The sequence below is a fragment of the Siphateles boraxobius genome, unplaced genomic scaffold (assembly GCF_051911475.1).
Source record: "Siphateles boraxobius isolate OS27281-9 unplaced genomic scaffold, OSU_SipBor_1 92, whole genome shotgun sequence".
Lineage (NCBI taxonomy): Eukaryota > Metazoa > Chordata > Actinopteri > Cypriniformes > Leuciscidae > Siphateles > Siphateles boraxobius.
This window is the reverse complement of record NW_027509222.1, coordinates 2,225,795-2,244,240: the sequence shown is the minus strand read 5'-3', so window position 1 is coordinate 2,244,240 and position 18,446 is coordinate 2,225,795. Positions and strand designations below refer to the sequence as shown.

General features: G+C 41.4%; 1 protein-coding gene across 1 annotated transcript in view; it reads left to right on the top strand.

Moving 5' to 3' along the window:
- Positions 1–17,796, top strand: part of cngk (cyclic nucleotide-gated potassium channel) — a 153,001-nt gene extending 135,205 nt beyond the window's left edge. The window contains exons 36-43 of the mRNA XM_077224760.1: positions 5,999–6,243; positions 12,312–12,383; positions 12,503–12,774; positions 13,248–13,369; positions 15,283–15,509; positions 15,646–15,803; positions 17,072–17,175; positions 17,300–17,796. Coding sequence (XP_077080875.1) covers positions 5,999–6,243; positions 12,312–12,383; positions 12,503–12,774; positions 13,248–13,369; positions 15,283–15,509; positions 15,646–15,803; positions 17,072–17,175; positions 17,300–17,592 — 1,493 coding nt within the window. The 3' untranslated portion in view covers positions 17,593–17,796. The remainder of the gene's footprint in view (positions 1–5,998; positions 6,244–12,311; positions 12,384–12,502; positions 12,775–13,247; positions 13,370–15,282; positions 15,510–15,645; positions 15,804–17,071; positions 17,176–17,299) is intronic.
- The last annotated feature ends 650 nt before the right edge of the window (positions 17,797–18,446 follow it).

The following is an 18,446-nucleotide window of genomic DNA, read 5'->3' as shown; positions in this document are numbered from 1 at the left end:
AATTCAATTCAATGTTTGTGTGGTAGGTAATAGCCATATATTGTCAATATTATAATATCAAGCTACCATAGATGAATCTGCAAATTTGAAAAATCGATTTGCATTATAGCCTGAGGCAAGACACTTTCACCAGAAAAATAAATAAACAAACATGACTATCATGAAGGTAAATGGAGGACCAGATAGATTTCGTAACATGGCCAGGCAGACAACAAATTCGAAAAAATTAAGATAGTATGCAAGCAATATATTTACTAGTCCAACAGCATGACGGCCAGCTCAGCATCGGTCGGGCACCCCTCCTCCTCCTTTAGCTCACGCCAGTGAGCGAATGCTGGACCAATATTGATCCTCGTCCGGGCTTTTATTTTGTCACTCTCCCTTTTTCTTTTTTTAGTCTCCTCTGACAAAACCTTTGCCTTCTTCCTTTTAGTTGTTGCTTCGGCCATGAAAACAACATACAGACGGCAATAAAACGCTAGTTGGGCTCTCACGTCAGAATTTGAGGAAGTGGGGGGGGGGGGAGTGAGGTATGCCGTGAAGCAGTCAAATTTTGTAGTTCTTTTTGTGCTCGGGTTACTACCCGAAACCCGAAGTTACATAGTGCCAGTAAAAGCGATACCACTTTCAGGCTATGGCAGACATGTCATTTAACCTGTTGTAAGTTGATGTACCATCTCTAGGGTCTTGGAAATATATTATGAAGTTTGAAAAACTACATAGTGCTGCTTTAAGAACTAGTCTGACTACTAGCAATTAATTATGTCTAATCAGTCTTACCTTTCAGATTCAAAATAGACCAATCTACCTTTTTATGTAACTTACTTTTTTGATTGTTGAAAAAACAATTATGAAAAAAATTTAGATGACTAACTTGTAAAACATCGTGACAGCCCTACATGGAATATTTGGTTTATACTAGAGGTTGGCATAGATTAATTTTTTTAATCTAGATTAATCTCACTGTAATCTTGGAATTAATCTAGATTAAAATGGCTCATTTGAATTCTGCCGGAGGCATTCAAAATATGTGCGCTACCCAAGTAATGACTAAAAGTAAGTCTTTGAGAATAGTTCGCCTCGCGTAGGGATGTAAATTTCTGCCAAAAATGCCATTCGACAATATAGGAGCAAAAGTCGAATATCGTAAAAAAAAAAAAAAAAAAACGCACACTCACAATGACAGAAAGGGAGGCCAAATTTCATCTTTAGCGATTTGTCATCAAACAAACTGTTTATTAATTGAACAAGTAACATGTTTTCGTCGTTTTTTTTTAACATAGTAGGCTAATTGGAAGAAGAAAAAAACAATAAACACGACGTAGATACAGTCCGTTTTTGCATCGCCAAACCAGATGCTCGTTAGATCAAAAAAATTATGTCATAATGATATTATGTGAACCTGCCTTTACCGGCAATAGCCTCCTCCTTTTTAAACAAATTAGTTCTCAATCAATGTAAACTATTCGTGTGACTATGCCCCTGCGCAATACACACACATTACCGCGGGATGGCGGGTGTTCATTTCATAAACTGTACACAATGGTAACGTTAGCTTATTTAACCTGTTAACCTTTGCTAGTGCGCCGACGCTCTGAAGCGTTTTTTGTAGCCTATAAATTAATGTATATGTCCAAAAAATGGATAATGTCATACTTTTTAGTAGTGCTATCGTGGTTTAATAATCTGTTTGGTTGTCAAATTTATTCCTGAATGAAATGAAATCGAACATATCGTCCTGTGGAATCATTCATTCACAGACAGCTTACGAAGATGTTCAACTAATAAAGATATTCTTCACTGGCAAAAATATGATGCATTTGCAGATTTGTTTTCACTAGACTAAACTAGATCCACGGTCACTTCATCCAACACTCTTGATGTTCTTAAATCTCCCTGTTACGAAACCGAGTCGAGTGTGATTGAACGCGCTTCAGACGATTCAGTGCGTGAGGAACTGAACAGATCATTCAGACTGATTCGCGAACCGATTAAGACAGATCTGCCAACTTGTTTGATTGAGTCTTTGAACAGAATCGACTCAAAAGAGTGATTCATTTTTAAATTGAGTATCGCTCATGCCCATAAAAAGATACAGCGTGCTTGGAATAAACTCATTTAACAACATGTAATTGCATTAAAATAAAGTAACGAGAGGAACGTAGCCCAACGTAACATGTAAAAGTATACACCTTGTGTCCCTGACAGGAAAATACCCTGCTGCGCGATCTGTGACAGTAGGCGCGGCGTCAATTATGTAAAATATACTAGGCTACACATGGAATTGCGCGAAAATATAACGATATTCGGAAAAGCTATTTTATGATCCCAACCCAACTTTGAGAATAGATTAACGGCGATATTTTTTTTAGCGCCCAATAAGAGTCTCACGTTAACTAGGGCTGGACCAGAATATTCGAATATTCGTTCGGTGGGTTGGTATTCGATTTGAAAATTTGACATTCAAATATGACATTCAAATAGTTTTTTTTTTTTTTTTTTTTTGCACACCTGGGATTCCCCCGCGAAACGGTTCTCACTCGCGCTTGAATAAGGCCGGCGACACACTGGCTGCATGGCATGAGCGTCTCAGCTGTGTGGCATGTACGTTTTTATTTCATCTCCCATGTTAACAGGTTGGAGTTTGCACACTGCCTGTGTGAAACGCGCGTCTCAGGCGTGGCTCGAGCCACGCGGCAAATGCGTGCATGCTAGAAATAGAACCGACGCCTAACTGCAACGGGAGTGTTCTCTGGCTAGAGCGCAGAACAGCGGAGTTTGTATGGACCGAAGTGCATGCCTGAGGGTGTACTCACACTAGCCAGTTTGAACCGTGCCCGAGTGCGTTTGACCACCAAAGCGCGGTTAGTTTGACTAGTGTGAGTGCTCCGAACCGTGCCCGGGTGCGGCTCGATTAGCCGGCCCTGGCCCGCTTGGAAGAGGTGGGCCAGAGCACGGTTCAGTTGGACTCGGGCGCGGTTCGCATGCAGTGTGAGCGCTAACCATGCTGGAGCACGGAACAGGACGCGTGGTGTACGGGAACTGTAGTCCGTAATCAAAGCTGCAAAGTCCTTGCTGCACTTCAGCTGGTACCTTGCAAACCTCCTCATACGAGCAGCACGATTACGTGAAAATTTTCGGGCCACTAAGGCGACACATCTGTTTAACAACAGGCTGTGAGAGGGCTGTGGACCACCGTGGACCAAACAACACAAAATTATCCACAAAGAAAACAGAGCGATGGACATTGTGTTCAGAGAGCGCCGCTCTTCTTGTTTATCCCGAAACCGTCGCACCATAATGACGTAAGCGTGCTCCGGCAGAAATGCTGAAACCCTATGTGAGTGCAGGCCAGAGGGGGAGTGGGGAGGGGGGACAATCGTACTCGGGCCCGGCTCATGGCAACCGTGCCTAGTGTGAGTACACCCTAAGCTTGTGTTTTGGGTTTAGCTGCATTGCTTTGACATTGTGGAAAATAGAATAATAGAAACAAAATGTATTAGCCTTTTACCCGTTATTATCAATCTAAATTAATCTCGTTTTTAATTTAACTTAATTTCGTTTTTCTCTTTTTAAAATTTGTTTTTTCTTCATTTAAATTTCGTTTTTTCTTCATTTAAATTTCGTTTTTCTTTATTTAAGTTTCTTTTTTCTTTATTTAAATTTGGTTTTTTCTTTATTTAAGTTTCGTTTTTCTTTATTAAGTTTCATTTTTCTTTATTTAAATTTAGTTTTTTCTTTATTCAAATTTAGTTTTTCCTTATTTAAATTTATTTTTTTCTTTATTTAAATTTCGTTTTTCTTTATTTAAATCTACCCTTTACTGTGACAGTAATTTGTTAGTAAGAAAAATATTACACTATACCTTAAAAGTATTGCTTAATTTAACAGACCTGTGTGTGTGCATTTTATATCACTAGTGGAGTGTCCATCCTCAGAGCATATAAACCCTGCCCGCGTGAGGTGCGCTGCTTCCCGCTGGCGCTGTTCTATAGCTTACTAAAAGTTTATTAATTCTGAATGTGTCGCGTCTCGCGTGTCCATCTATATTGCACCAAATGCGACACTGCACTCCCTTGTGAAGTCGGTTGGATGAACGGTTCTCGAAATAATCAAAATGCAAACAGACAGACAAGACACAGAGATTCCTGCCTTTATTAGTGAGAAGAATATGTTCAGCCCCCTCTCTCCGAAGCTTCGAATATTCGATGTTCATTACTACCAAAGCTTCGAAGCTCAAAAAATGGTATTCGGACCAGCCCTAACGTTAACGCAGCACGTTAACGCCGATAACGGCCCACCACTAGTTTATACATATATATATATATATATATACTGTATATATATATATATATATATATATATATATATATATATTGTGCATGTAGTTATATATGCCTGTTATATCCTGTGTTTTATATTATATAATACACAAATGGGTAGGTTTGGGGGTGGGGTTGGGTTACGTGTTCAAACTTGTGTAAATAATTAAATACATTTAAATAAAAATATGCTGGCTGATTAAATTGAGAATCACAACCCAACATTTCATAATCGCAAAATTATAACCCAATATATAATTTCATCATGGCGATAACAATTCCATGTCCAACTTGTCTGTGTATGATGCCAAAGTGTACTCATTGAAAGCAATGGAGTTCCCTGTTTGTTGATACCATGATGCCTAGGGATGCCTTTTGCATCTTAATTGTGACACGGAATGAACTTGACTGTGCTTGAGTAGTTGATGCCTTGGGCTGTGAGAATGGGTTGGATGGTGCCATGGAAACATTTTTGGAGTAAACACAAGAAGGAGGTCAATATCTTTGCTCTAATCAGTGCAGACTACTATTTACAAAGACCAAGAAGCACCTTGTGTTGAGCAATGACTTTTTCTGTAGCATTCCAATATTGAAGGGATAGTTCACCCAAAAATTTAAAATAGCCCATGATTTACTCACCCTGAAGCCATCCTAGCTGTATATGACATTCTTCTTTTTTAGACGAATATAATCAGAGTTATATTAAAAAAATGTCCTGGTTCTTCCAAGCTTTATAATTGCAATGGGTGTATGTCTTTGGAAGTCCATCAAAGTGCATGCATCCATGATAAAAGTGCTCGAAACAGCTCTAGGGGTAATAAAGGCTTTCTGAAGTGAAGGGGAGTGTTCGTGTAAGAAAAATATCCATATTTAAAACTTTATTGACTAAAATAACTAGCTTCCGGCAGACGGCCGTATGCATCGATTTACGGTGAAAGAGTGGCAATTGAACTTGATGCACAACATAATGACGAACGTGGTTGACCAGCCCTGTTTGTTTGAACCGCGAGATGCGTCAAAGCTTAAGCTACTCCTACATCTATGTCATACATCGTCAAGTTTTACTCTTTTGGCGCAAGTTAACTTGTGTACGGCCATCTGCCGGAAACTAGTTATGTTAGTCAATAACGTTTTAAATATGGACATTTTTCTTACACAAACACATCGCTTCACTTCAGAAGGCCTTTATTACCCCTAGAGCCGTGTGGAGCACTTTTATCATAGATGGATAAACTTTGATGGACTTCCAAAGACATACAACCATTCACTGCCATTATAAAGCTTGGAAGAGCCAGGTCAGTTTTTAATATATTTCTGATTCTATTCGTCTGAAAGAAGAATGTCATATAAACCTACCATGACCTCAGGGTGAGTAAAGTATGGGCTGATTTAGATTTTTGGTGAACTATCCCTTTAAATATATATATTGCATTGTGTTAGGAATCTTTTTTTTTAGGATAAACATTTGGCAGGTTCTGCATGGGGTATGCAGACACGTGCCAAATTGTCTAAATGGTTTATCTGGCACTGTCTGTCTCGTAAACAAATAAACAACGTTAATAATTGCTGCCTTATGTGAAGTCGGCATGAAACAAAAGTTGAGATCGAATTTTTTGCCTATTGGGACATATATCCAAGTGAAACAATATGTAATATGATGTTTTTATCTCTTACAGGTGCAAAATTCTATAGGGATAACATGGCTAAGAAAGAGCACAGAGCTAAACTCCGTTCACGTCCTTTGGTCATTAGACTGTGCACATCAATCTCATCAATGCTCATCCAATTTTTCCTGAAGATTTTCAACAACATGAGAGAAGTACACAACAAAACCATTGCTCCTGAGAACAATTTCCGAGTGGTCTTTCAGTACACATCCTGTCTGCTGATCACAATTATTTTCTGGTCAATCACATTCATGGTGTGTATCTTTTATGCAATTTAGCAGTTCTCTTACTTAGAGGCAATGCAATGATTTTCATAAATTTTAAAATGTGACAAAGTGTAACTTTGTCGTTTTTCACCCCGCTTTGTATTTTTACAATGTCTGTAGTATATGTAATGAACAATGTTTACTCATTCTCAGTGTTACCTGGGCCTTAAAATTAATGTTTTATTTATCAGCAAAACAGCTTTCCTACCTGTATGCGAATATGTTTTGCTTCGGGGAGGCTGGGCGGAACTGACAGAACGTCTTGGTTACGTATGTAACCCTCTTTCCCTTTCAGTCGCTCATGATCGACGTAGTTGACGTGTCGACTGATTGGCCAGGGAGCCTGTCATCTTTGAGTACCGTTAAAACATGCCAATGCACATTGACGTGCTTGAAATGCATCACGCACTAGTTGTTTTTCGCTGAGGAGCCGAGCGTAACTCTGAGTCAGCGGTGGTCCAGCAATAGTGGCGACGGGACTGCGTCTCCGTTCCCTCCTTCAGGGAACGAGGGTACATACGTAACCGGGATGTTCCCTTTCAGCCGCTCACGTTCGACATAATCAACGTGTCGACTGATTGGGATCCCAATTAAAACACCACTAGTGCTGCCACCTTCCAGTGCCTAGACAAAAGCCATCTGATCCCCCCGCATTATTTGAGGCGGAGAATGGACAGGGCTTAGGCCAGGGAAGTCACTGCTGTTCCACAAAACTCACTCAGTCAGACTTGGACAACACTGAGATGTCGATCCTTCGTTAGAAAGGAATATGCTGCGGAAGCCACACTCTGCCCGAAGGGAGAAAACATGTGGAGAATACACATATGGACTGGGTGGATGACCGGGAAGTACAGCATATGGAATGTCACTGGGGTGGCTCCAGCCTATGATAGGGGGGAGACATAAAACCGAACAGTGACGGCAGAGGGAATACACATATGGGATCGCCATAGGGATCGCAACATATACACCCAGCCTAACACAGGTTCCATCAGTACATGCAAGTGATAGGCCTGGCATCGGACGTTCCGCCACATCCGTTGCGAAAGGTTTGGAGGAACTCAACAGGGTTCGGCTAATAAGGGGAACTCACTGGAGCAAGAATTGCGCACATATCCATTTCATAGGAAGGGAATGGCACAGCAAGCCGACACTTCGAACCGGGCTTACAATGAAACTGGTTTCATTTGAAGGGAGCCCACGGGAAGCAGGAGTTCGACACAGGCTAGTTCTCTAGAGAACGTGATAGGTGTCGCCCAGCCCCCATCTCTATTTATCATCTGTTCAGCAGGGCACTCGGTGTCAACGCCTAGGAGGGAGCAATACATTCACTTGGGAGGAGCTCACCACCCAGGTTGGCACGTGCACCTTGGGAAATCACCAAGATGAAGGCAACCAAATGTAGTGGGCCAGCCCCTGCTTGGAAACACCCTTTCTGAGCACATATAACCGCAATGGAGCAGACGGACAGAGAAAAGCCATGGCTGGGTCTGCCTCTTCCGGGGCAGCGCTTGCTGGTTCAACATCTGGACCCGTAGGAGAGGTAGGAACCTTGGGCACATATCCAGGCCTCAAATATCTTGAGATTTAGTCTGCCCGAATTCCAGGCACGATTCGTTGACTGAAAATGCGTGCAAGTCCCTACCCTCTATATATAGACCAGGCAAGCAGGAGAATTGTTTCTCTAAAAACAGGATTTTTAACTCACTGCCTGCAGGGTTCATGGGAGGTCTCTGCAGTGCAGTAGCACGAGAAATAAGTCCCAAGAGGGAAAGAGGGGCGCAAGGCGTCTTATTTTTCCTTGCTCCCCTCACGAACTTAACGGTCAAGTCGTGCTTCCCACGGACTTGTATCCACTGCATCATTATGTGCGTCAATACAGAGGCGTCCCGTTCTTTTTAGAACCAGACTTGGAACTCTCCAAGGTCTAAACGCGGGTGCCATCATGCCCATCTCTGAGAATGTACTCAGAGGAAGGAGTCAGGAAGGGCTGTTGAGAGAAGAGGTCTGGTTGGGCCAATAAGGGGCAACTAGCAAGACATGCTGTATCTCCTCCCTGACTTTAGCACAGTTGGGTGCAAGAAGGCTCATTGGGGAATGCATTTCTGCGGGGGCCCCGGGGCCAGCTGTCGCCAGAGTTTTCTCCCTGCTGAGGGATGTCCACTCAGACAGGAGAAAAGAACAACTGGGGGAGGGACGAGTCCGGAGGGGCAACAGATGTAACTGTGCGGCCCCGAAGTGGTCCCAAACAGCTCGACCGCTTGGACCTGAGACTCCATGAGTTGTGACATGCGAGGGACCAGTACAAATTTGCTGAGTAGCGGTGTCTCAAAGCGAGATGAACAATAAAGCAACTCGAGGCAATGGATGCCAATGCAGTCAGGGGGCCACCCAGACCTCCATTTATGCATTGCCCTTTGTACAAGGCCCCTCAGCCTGTATTGATGGACACTCGGCCCGGAGAAACAAGCCCGGAGAAACAAAAGGTCTGTTATGGACTGAGGGTTTGGCAACAGGCCAGATTCTCTGCCATGTCCACCTCGGGATTCAGCCGTAAAGTCAGTGCTGAAGCGGTCTTCATATGGAGGAAGCCAAGCGGCTACGTCTACCACATGCCCCAGGAGCCTCTGAAGAGTTTCAGTTTAACCCTTTCTCACTTCTATACAGCACTAACATACTCTTTTTCAGAGATGCGGTGGACCGAATCCATCTCCAAACTAGAAAAGAGATCCTCAGCCCGTGACAACCACAGACGTACCCAAGGTGGGGCAGCGAGGTGGAGGACAGGGACGCAGCTCGAGAGGCCCAAAGCAGTGTCTGAGTGTGCAGTGCAACACTTACCTGACTCCACTGAACAGCAGGGGATGCGTGAGAAGGCGGATGACTAGGTTCTCAAACCGCATCTGGCTGCCGGCTGGCGAACAAGAGGAGGCTGAAGGGTGGAAGGCTTTGCAGGGTCATACACCGCCAGACTAGACCTCTTGGGGCCCAGGAATGTAGAAATTTCTCTTTCTTTGAATATGTGGGTACAGCTGACTCCGCTTTTTTGGGAGACAGACACACATAAAACAAAAACTTCACCCGGCCCTCCACCGAGTGAAGGGAGTTGGATCGGTGACCCTGTGTGGCCTGCTCAGGAACGCTTTCGCTGTCGCTTGCCACCTGGCTTGGCAGCACCTGAAGCGGGCAGGTGCCCCTTCTGCAGCTGGCTCCACGCTGAGACCTGGGTGGAGGCTGCTGCGATGGTCCAGCGGAGGCAGCTGCAGGCGGACACCCTCGGCGACGAGCAGGCGGAGGATCTGCCACCGGCGGACGCGTGGAGGCAGCAGCAGGCCGCCGGGGCAGGATGTGCCGGATGGCCTCCGTCTGCTACTAGGCGGCAGAAAACTCCTGGGCAAAGTACTCTACCGCGTCAACGAATAGCCCAACTTGTGTAATGGGAGAGTCCAGGAACCGAACCTTATCCGCTTCTCTCATGTCAGCCAGGTTGAGCCAGAGATTGCGCTCCTGGACCACCAGGGTGGACATCGCCAAACTGATCGCGAGCTCACAATCTGGGCTACCCTCGTGCATGTTCATGAGTGCCAGTGCCTGGTGTACCTGAAGCAACGCCATGGCATGGCAAGAGGAAGCGGCTTAACCACAGGCTTTGTAAGCCTTGCCCGTCAGAACGGACGAAAACTTACAGGCCTTAGAGGGGAGACAAGGATCCCCCTTCCACGAGGTTGCGGTCACTGGACACAGTTGCATCGCAACAGATCACTCCACTGGAGGGATAGCCTTGTAGCCCTTCACAGCTCCTCCATCAAGGGTAGTGAGGGGGGAGGAGCTACTCATGCGATTTCTGGCAGAGAAACCGTCCATGCCCTTGTCAACTCCTCACACTTCAGCAAAAAAAGGAGAAACCAATCATCCAACCGAGACGGTTCGGGACACGGTGGAGGGTTCCACTCAAGCCCTACCGCCTCTGCAGCCTTATTTAGCATAGCTGTCATCTCTGGATCCAACTCAGGCAATGCTGGTGTCCCAGAGGGAGGCAGGGCAGCTGAGTCATCATCTCCAGAGCCCATCTCCCCTTCCTGATGCTCTGATGGACATCCTGTCCTCTAGAGGGGCCCCGAATGAAACAGCTGGTCGGTCTACCACAGAGGGACCAGCACGCTCACCGGGGAACTCCACCAGCTTTGGTGTCAAAGAGGAGTGGGGGATCCACGGGGTTTTGCCGGGCGGATTACCCATCACTGTAATCCTCAGTTCACCCAGCCCAGACAGCACTCCAGGCTTCTTCTGGGAAAGTAACCCAGAAAAAACATCAGAGCGGGGCCTGGGGATGGAGACCTCAACACCGAGACGGTCATATTCCCGCAATGGGAACATGACTCATCCACAAGAGCTGCCTCAGCGTGCTTTAAGCCCAGACACTTGATACAACTCTCGTGACCGTCAGAGCCCTACCGCACCCAGAAACGCACAGATGGAATGGCATCTTGAAAAAACACGCAAACTCACCCGTGTTGCCCTTCTAAAAATTGGACCCGTCACCAGTGCCGGAGCACACAGGGAACACACATCAACACTAAATCAGCGAACTGAAATAGTGAAGCACTCACTTCTCTGCCCTCAACCAGCCGTCAAAACACACAAACACAGAAATCTGCTTGCTGTAAAAACAGCAGTTGAGAGCTTCAAAGCTCGAGATCACCGCTGCACTGCACTGTAGAACCACCAGCACCGAGAGTCTTTCAAGAAGAACACGAACATACTCGCTTGTTGTATAACAACAGCACTCTTCAGAGACATCAAAACGATCGTCTCCAAAGCGAAAGACAACCACTTCCGTATTTATACCCGAATGTGTGATGCATTTCAGGCACACCAATGTGCACTGGCTCGTTTTAACAGTACTCGAAGATGACAGGCTCCCTGGCGTGATCCCAATCAGTTGACACGTCGACTACGTCGAACATGAGCGACTGAAAGGGAACGGTAGTTTTTTTTATTTGTTTAGCCTAAAAGTTTGAAATGTTGATTTCAAATGTTTTCGTCTTTCTACTGTATAGGCAGGCTAGTTATATTGAAAGCCCATTTTGCCAGCGGTGAAGTAACCCTTTAAGTGTCCAAATACCTATTGGGGCCACTATAATATGACGTACAATGGTGGATTTTCAGGCAATTTGAAATATGTTGTCGCTCCAAAGTATAATGGGGCTTTCCTTGCAATTAATGCTTGGATCACACACCTATGTCTCCCTCTATTAAAAATAATGGCTACCTAATGGCCAATCGAAATCATTCCTACTTGAGCTTTAATGGTTCATTGATGGTGGCTGAAAATGGTGAAATAATCCTATAGACTTAAAGGAATAGTTCACCCAAAAGTGAAAATTCCATCACTAATTTCCCACCCTCGCATCGTTCCAAACCCGTAAGACTTTCGTTTATCTTCTGAACACAAATTAAAATCTTTTTGATGAAATCTGATAGCTTTCTGTCCCATCATTGATAGCCTATGCAACTTAAATCAAAGTAATCCATGTGACTCCAGTGGCTTAACCTCAATTTTATGAAGTGACAGGAGTGCTTTGTTTGCGCCAAAAAAAATCACTTTATTTAAGAAATATTTATCTCCAACAGGTGTTTAAGCAACAGCGCCTGCTTTCGTGTAGACGCAAAACACATGCGCCGTGGTGCTCTCATGGAGATTAATATTTCAGTAATATTTCAATCATATATTATCAAAAAGATCTTTATTTGTGCTCCGAAGATAAACAAAAGTCTTGTGGGTTCGGAACGACATGAAGGTGAGTAATTAATGACAGAATTTTTTGGGTGATCTAACCCTTTAAACTAAAAGAGGAAACCTTATTCAAAACTCTACAAACTTTTTTGAATTTGGGCTTATTTCAAGTATATAATTTAAGACAGTCAGACTGTCTGTCACAGAATCCCTTACTCTAAAGGATTCTCTTAGTTAAACGTTAAGTACTGGCCAAAAACTAAATAAAAAATGTATTCTGTTCTCTCTCTCTCTCTCTCCCTCCCTTTCTCTCTCTCAGCCCGCTGTGTTTGATGTTAACTGGTATTTGTTATTGCTCACAAAAGTTGTTGAGGTCATTCAGATATTTGAGGTAAGCCAAAGATTATCACGGATTTAACTCAAGATAATTCCCCAAACATAACAAAAACCCTACATTATAGTTAGAATGTAGACCTTATTAAACTTAATTCTTCCCACCTTTTTTTCCAGATCTTCCTGAAGTTTCACTTTTCCTATTATGATGACAGTGGAACAGATATTACAGATTACAGATCAACAACCCGTAATTACATGAAGAACAAATTCGGATATATCTTTGATATGATCTGTTCATTTCCATATGGCCTTCTAGTTTTGTACCAAATGAAAAAGGATCCAGCAAATTTCCTTCCTATGATTATTTATGTCCGGATTGGTCACTTGCCACGTATAATTTCACTATTAGTGTTTATGTGGAAAGAAGAACAATCAATAACATCCAAGTATGTCTTTTAGTGATACTTGTCCATTAACATGATTTACATTTAATATTTCTTGTATGTCCCTAAAATCCATTGGTCCTACTTTAACTACTGTGTACTAACATTTAAAAAAAAATGCCTGCATGTTATTACATTGTACTGATATTTAAAAAAAAAATGCATGTATATTATTACACTACAATTACACCTGTAATTACACTGTTGACCTTCCCTTACACCTTAACTGACCTTTTAAACCTACCCATACCACCAAACCTATCCCTAATCTAACTCTTATTCCACCTCAATAGCAGCACAAAACAACATCAAACCAATAAGTACATTGCACCTAACTATTATTTTTTTAATGTAAGTGCATAGTAGGTAAAGACACCTGATATAATGTGTGACCAATCTATATTTTTAAAATATATAATATATTAGATTATTGTACTTTTTTTCATTTGCAAAACAATGTCCATTTGCATTTTTAGTGTTCTGGCTATTAGGATGATCAAGTACTTTGTACACTCAATCCTCTTTGTCCACTGTGCGGCAGTGCTCTGCGTTTCATTTGTTGAAAGTCATGGAGTAATGTCATGGATTGCCAACACAGGTGAGGAAATAAAAAACATAAGACAATTTGTTATTTTGTTATACTAATTAATGACTAATAACTGCATTTGTAAGTTATTTGCACTAGTTACGTGCTTGTATGCCATTACAAGCTATTTATAAGGCCTTTATTGGCTGTTGTCTTATTTTTGTCTTATAGCCCTTTTATACTTGTTTCTGTCCTAACAATGTACTAATTAGCTAAAAACAAAACAAACTAATAGCTTGTACTGTGCCAATTACACACTTTATAAGTTCCCAGTACACTGTGTGAATGTGTAGCTTATAAGTATGAAATAAATATAGAATGGGCATCATGTAACATGATGTATATAATCTTGCACAACGAGGAATACTTCAACCGAGAAGGTTCGGGACATGGTGGAGGGTTCCACTCAAGCCCTACCGCCTCGGCGGTCTCAAGGAGACGCATCCGTGGCTTTAATAACAAATACTCAGGAAACGGGCTTTACTCAGGAGAAATACACATACGTTATCATTAACGAGAATCGTAAATTAAATTACGGGTTAAAATTTGGTTAAATTAGTTGGACCACGTTTGTGGTCTACCGCATAACTTAATCAAGACACTTATCTCGGTTGAGATGTGGCTTGGGAAAGGGTAAAAAATACACACCGTCGCCCAGCCTCTCGGGATACCTAGTGTCGGAGTTGCATGTACCCCATGCATGGACACCGTTTGACCATTTTAAACTTAAAATGACAAGAAAAAACATAAAAACGAATGAAAACTGACTAACTGCAACCCATATCAATGGACGAGGAAGCAGAGAATGTCCGAGTGTATCGGGGTAGCTATGCGCACTGTGTTTGGCTCATCGCGTTTGGGGTCGTGGCTTAGCCATAGGTCAATTAAATAGACTGAGGACACAGGACAGAACCAAAAAAACAAAAACAATGAAGGGGGAACACAGAATATACAGTACAGGTTGCTCTAAGTTCTTTCCACTTAAATTTGTTTATTATCATGTTCCTATTTTGTGCACTTGAAGACAAAATGTGTATCGATTTAGATTTATACATTTGGCAGACACACATTACATTTTTAGTCATTAACTGACAATAAATCCGGAATAAATGCAAAGAAACAATTTGTAAAATTAACTTATCCGATTTATTCATGAAATAAAAAATAATCACTGTCAGGACAGATCATAAAACAAAGTGCTTAGAACTATTTGACATTAAAAAATTTGTGCGTAAAAAAAAATTGATTTGAAAAGTTAAAATCAAAGTTAATCACTTGATATACAGTATCAGTTTGTTTTGTTCTCTCCGTTGCTATGGTTATCACTGTCATCCGGTTTGAAATGCGCATTTAAATACAATCCAGAAACTTTGCAATGTGTAGTTAGCAGTCTGTATATTATATACCAACAGAGAGCAAAGTGGAGTGGACATCGTGTTTATACTTTGTTGGTTATACAGAACTCGCACTGAACAAACTCAGTGGTGTTGAGGGGATTCTGACTAACTTAAACACATCTGATTGGCCATTGCATTCACACGTTCAACCGATATACTATGTCTGTGATTGGCAACAAAGCTCAACGCTGCAAAAACACATTGTGAATAGAAACCTTAGGCGGCCTTCACAGAGCACTTACACAAAGAGTCAATTACAAAATTACATTACAAATGTAACATCACTGCATAAATGTGATATCATTGCATGATAACATAAACTGTTTAATTGTTTTATTGAATCGGTTCATTGAAATGAACTGTCCTGAAAGAACCAGTTTTACTGAAAAGGATCGGACTTCCCATCACTATGGTCCACCAGCTAGACCAGCACAATACCAGCTCAAACCAGCTGGACCAATATGGAATTTATGCTGGTGTATGTTTGATTTTTCAGCAGGGCTAATTTGTTTTTTCTCTCCTTTGCAGAGATCAATGACTTCACTGAAATGTATAGATATGCTACGTACTGGTTATTACAAATTTACACAACAACAGGATATGGTGATATAAAGGCAACAAACTTTGGAGAAGTGACGGCATGTGTTATGCTAATGTTTCTGTCTAAAATTCAAGTGGTTTATAAAATTGGACTTCTCATCGCTACACAAACAAACAACAGAACACAGCAGGAAGCCTTTGAGGAAAAACTGCAGGTAATTGTAAACCGTGCATTTTGAAGACCAACAGTCTTAAATACAGTGTGTATGACATTGTAAAGTGTTTGATCATTTGCAAGTAATTTTTACTCTATTTATGATTTATTTCAAATAACCTTGTTATCTGTTCCAGACTATTCAGGGGCACATGATGCACGAAAGAATCCCATCTGCATTACAAAATCGGGTGACGCAGTTCTACAGTTATCGGTGGAATCGCACTAGAGGAACATGCGCAGAGGTTTTGTTCCAAGGCATCCCCATCTCTTTGAAAATGGAGATTGTGTCAAGGTAAACAAGCCTAAGGCCAGGTGTCCACCAAATCGTTTTTAGCCACCTGAAAATAGCTAGCTGTGCGTGCTTGAACGCGCTTAGGCAGCGCAGCATTTTTTGTTTTTGTTTGTTTTGTTTTTTCCAGTTGAGACGCTTTGCTTGCTATGCTGATCACATTCAACATCTTACATTAAGACTTCACCCTTGCCACTCCTCCTTTAAATTTAGTCAAATTCTTACGAAAATTGGCTCAGGTGATCTTTGGTCCAAGCCACACAGACGTGACTAAACAATTTTTTTATTCATCTTGGTTCAAAATGTATTATATCATAAACTTTAACAATGCAGACCCAAAATTGGTTATGAAAAGACGCTGTATCTCGGCCAAACTTTGATCAATCGGAATGAAAATTGGTACACTTTATCGGAACCATGATACGAGAGTCCATGCCAAATGTGGGAACAGCACCACCTACAGGTTATGAGATCTGAAAAATGGCTATTTTTGATAATACATTTTGAAGTTTGTTAGAAAATCATGATCTTGGTGTCGTGCTGAATCCGTCGATGCTGATTTATCCAGGATCGGATAAACCACGTTCCATTTTGAATCTTGTCATAAATTGTGATTTATTTTTAACAATTTGACAAAATTTGCAAAATTTGGTAGGGATCATTGAAAGGTACCTGAGAAGTTTGAACACAGTGCCAACTAGTGTTCTAGAGATATACGGGTTTTTTTTGCAAAAATGCTTGTAACTTTGAAAACATTGTTCAAAAATTGTTTTCTCTGTGTTATGTTCCTTGGTTTATGCCAATTAATTAATTCATTCTTTCTCACCTTTACTTTACCAGGTATTTTTCATGTACATTCAATTTCTGCTGTTTTTGCTCTTCCTGCTCTGTATTGCACTTCCAGCCCCTTCAGGAGGTTGGGCCCGTATCGCTACTTGCAGTTATATTTATGTTTCTTGTTGTCGTCTGTTGACATTGTACACGCAAGATGTGGTGGTTGTTCGGTGTGGTATTTGTCCACATAAAAACGCTTTGGTGTACACATTGCCTAACTAGTTTTTTGGGCAACATTTGTTTTTTACAGAATGAGAGATTATTTTCTGAGGTGATCAACAGCATACCATTGCCAACAGACATTAAGATGAAAAAAAATAACAGGGGTGCACAATATATCGATGGTTATGATCGTTTCTGCCATTTTTTCCCATTTAAATAACATTAAAATGTTTTTGAATTTGGTCATTATTATTACTATTTTGTTTCTGATTTAGAATCTGCATACAGCATTTCAAGAGGCATCAGTTATTCTCCCACTTTACAGAACCTGTTCTGAGGGAACTTTCCACGAAAATTCTCTTCCAATGTTTTCCTGCTGGTAATCATTTGATAAATCTTTGATTGTTTATAACTGGAAGAGATATTTGCCTCAAGCTTACAGTTTTACAACTTTACTATTGAACTAATGTTGCATATTGATTTTTTTTCTTCTTCTTTTTAAGGGGAACATATTTACAGAAAGGGAGACATTAGCACTGGAATGTATGTGATAATAATTGGCAAGGTTAATCTGTGCCTGGACACAAGAGGTAAAAACGCTTTTCAGCGTCTCTCTGCTGGAGCAGCTTTTGGTGATAACTCTTTACTGGAATGTACACACCGTGACACTGCCGTAGCCTCAAACTATGTGGATATTGCCCTACTCTCCAAAGAATCTTTGGACAGTCTAGGTCTCATATATCCAGCTGCCGTGAGCCATGTGCTAAAGAAAGCATCTGATATTCTACAGCCGTAGTATACTTGTCACGCTTCTTTACTGTGACAGATAGTAGTTTGTTGATCAAACAGATAGCTGTGTGGTAGGTATATTGTTAAGTGTTACTGCAAGTCAATATTATTTTAGAATATTTTGTTCATTTACTATAGTAGATTTTGTAATGTAATGTTAATGTATATAGAGGTGCTGCTGATAAAAGTGATAGTGTGTTCATTTGTCATGTTCTATTTGTCTGACTAAATAATAAAAAACTTCAAACTTGCATATAATTACTTTGTGCTGACAATTTATCCTCCAGTGTATTACTTTTTGAACATACATACATTTAATTATTTTATATGAAAGGATTTGAGGGGGAAAACATTTTCCTCTAAATTATACAATTATAAATGAAGAGGCTAAGTGCAAAAAGCATTTAATGCTATTTACAGTAAGTGAATACAGCAGTATTTTCTTTGCATAATTAGTGTTCTGTGCTATTCATAATAACTACAAATTAAATATAAATTTATTGTAGTAACTTAGAGCGAATCAGGCAGCGATGACGTGATCAGAACTGTGCTGAAACATTGCAGAGATGAATTCAACAGAGCCCAAGTCAACAATCCAGGACCATTAAATAAGAGACCTATCAATTGGGATGCCAGCCAGTCTGAAACAACTAAATGGTTTTGAGACTAATAACACTTGTTAGAGGTGGTCCCAATTATAGAAAAAACTTTTAAAATGTCAACTTTAACCCAAGACAAATCGGTTAGAAGATGGCAAATCCTGATTATTACTGGGAACATCTTGAGACAGAATGTCTAGGTAACGACTGTAACCGCTGTTCCCTGTGAACATGGAACGAGACGCTGCGTCGATTAGGGATG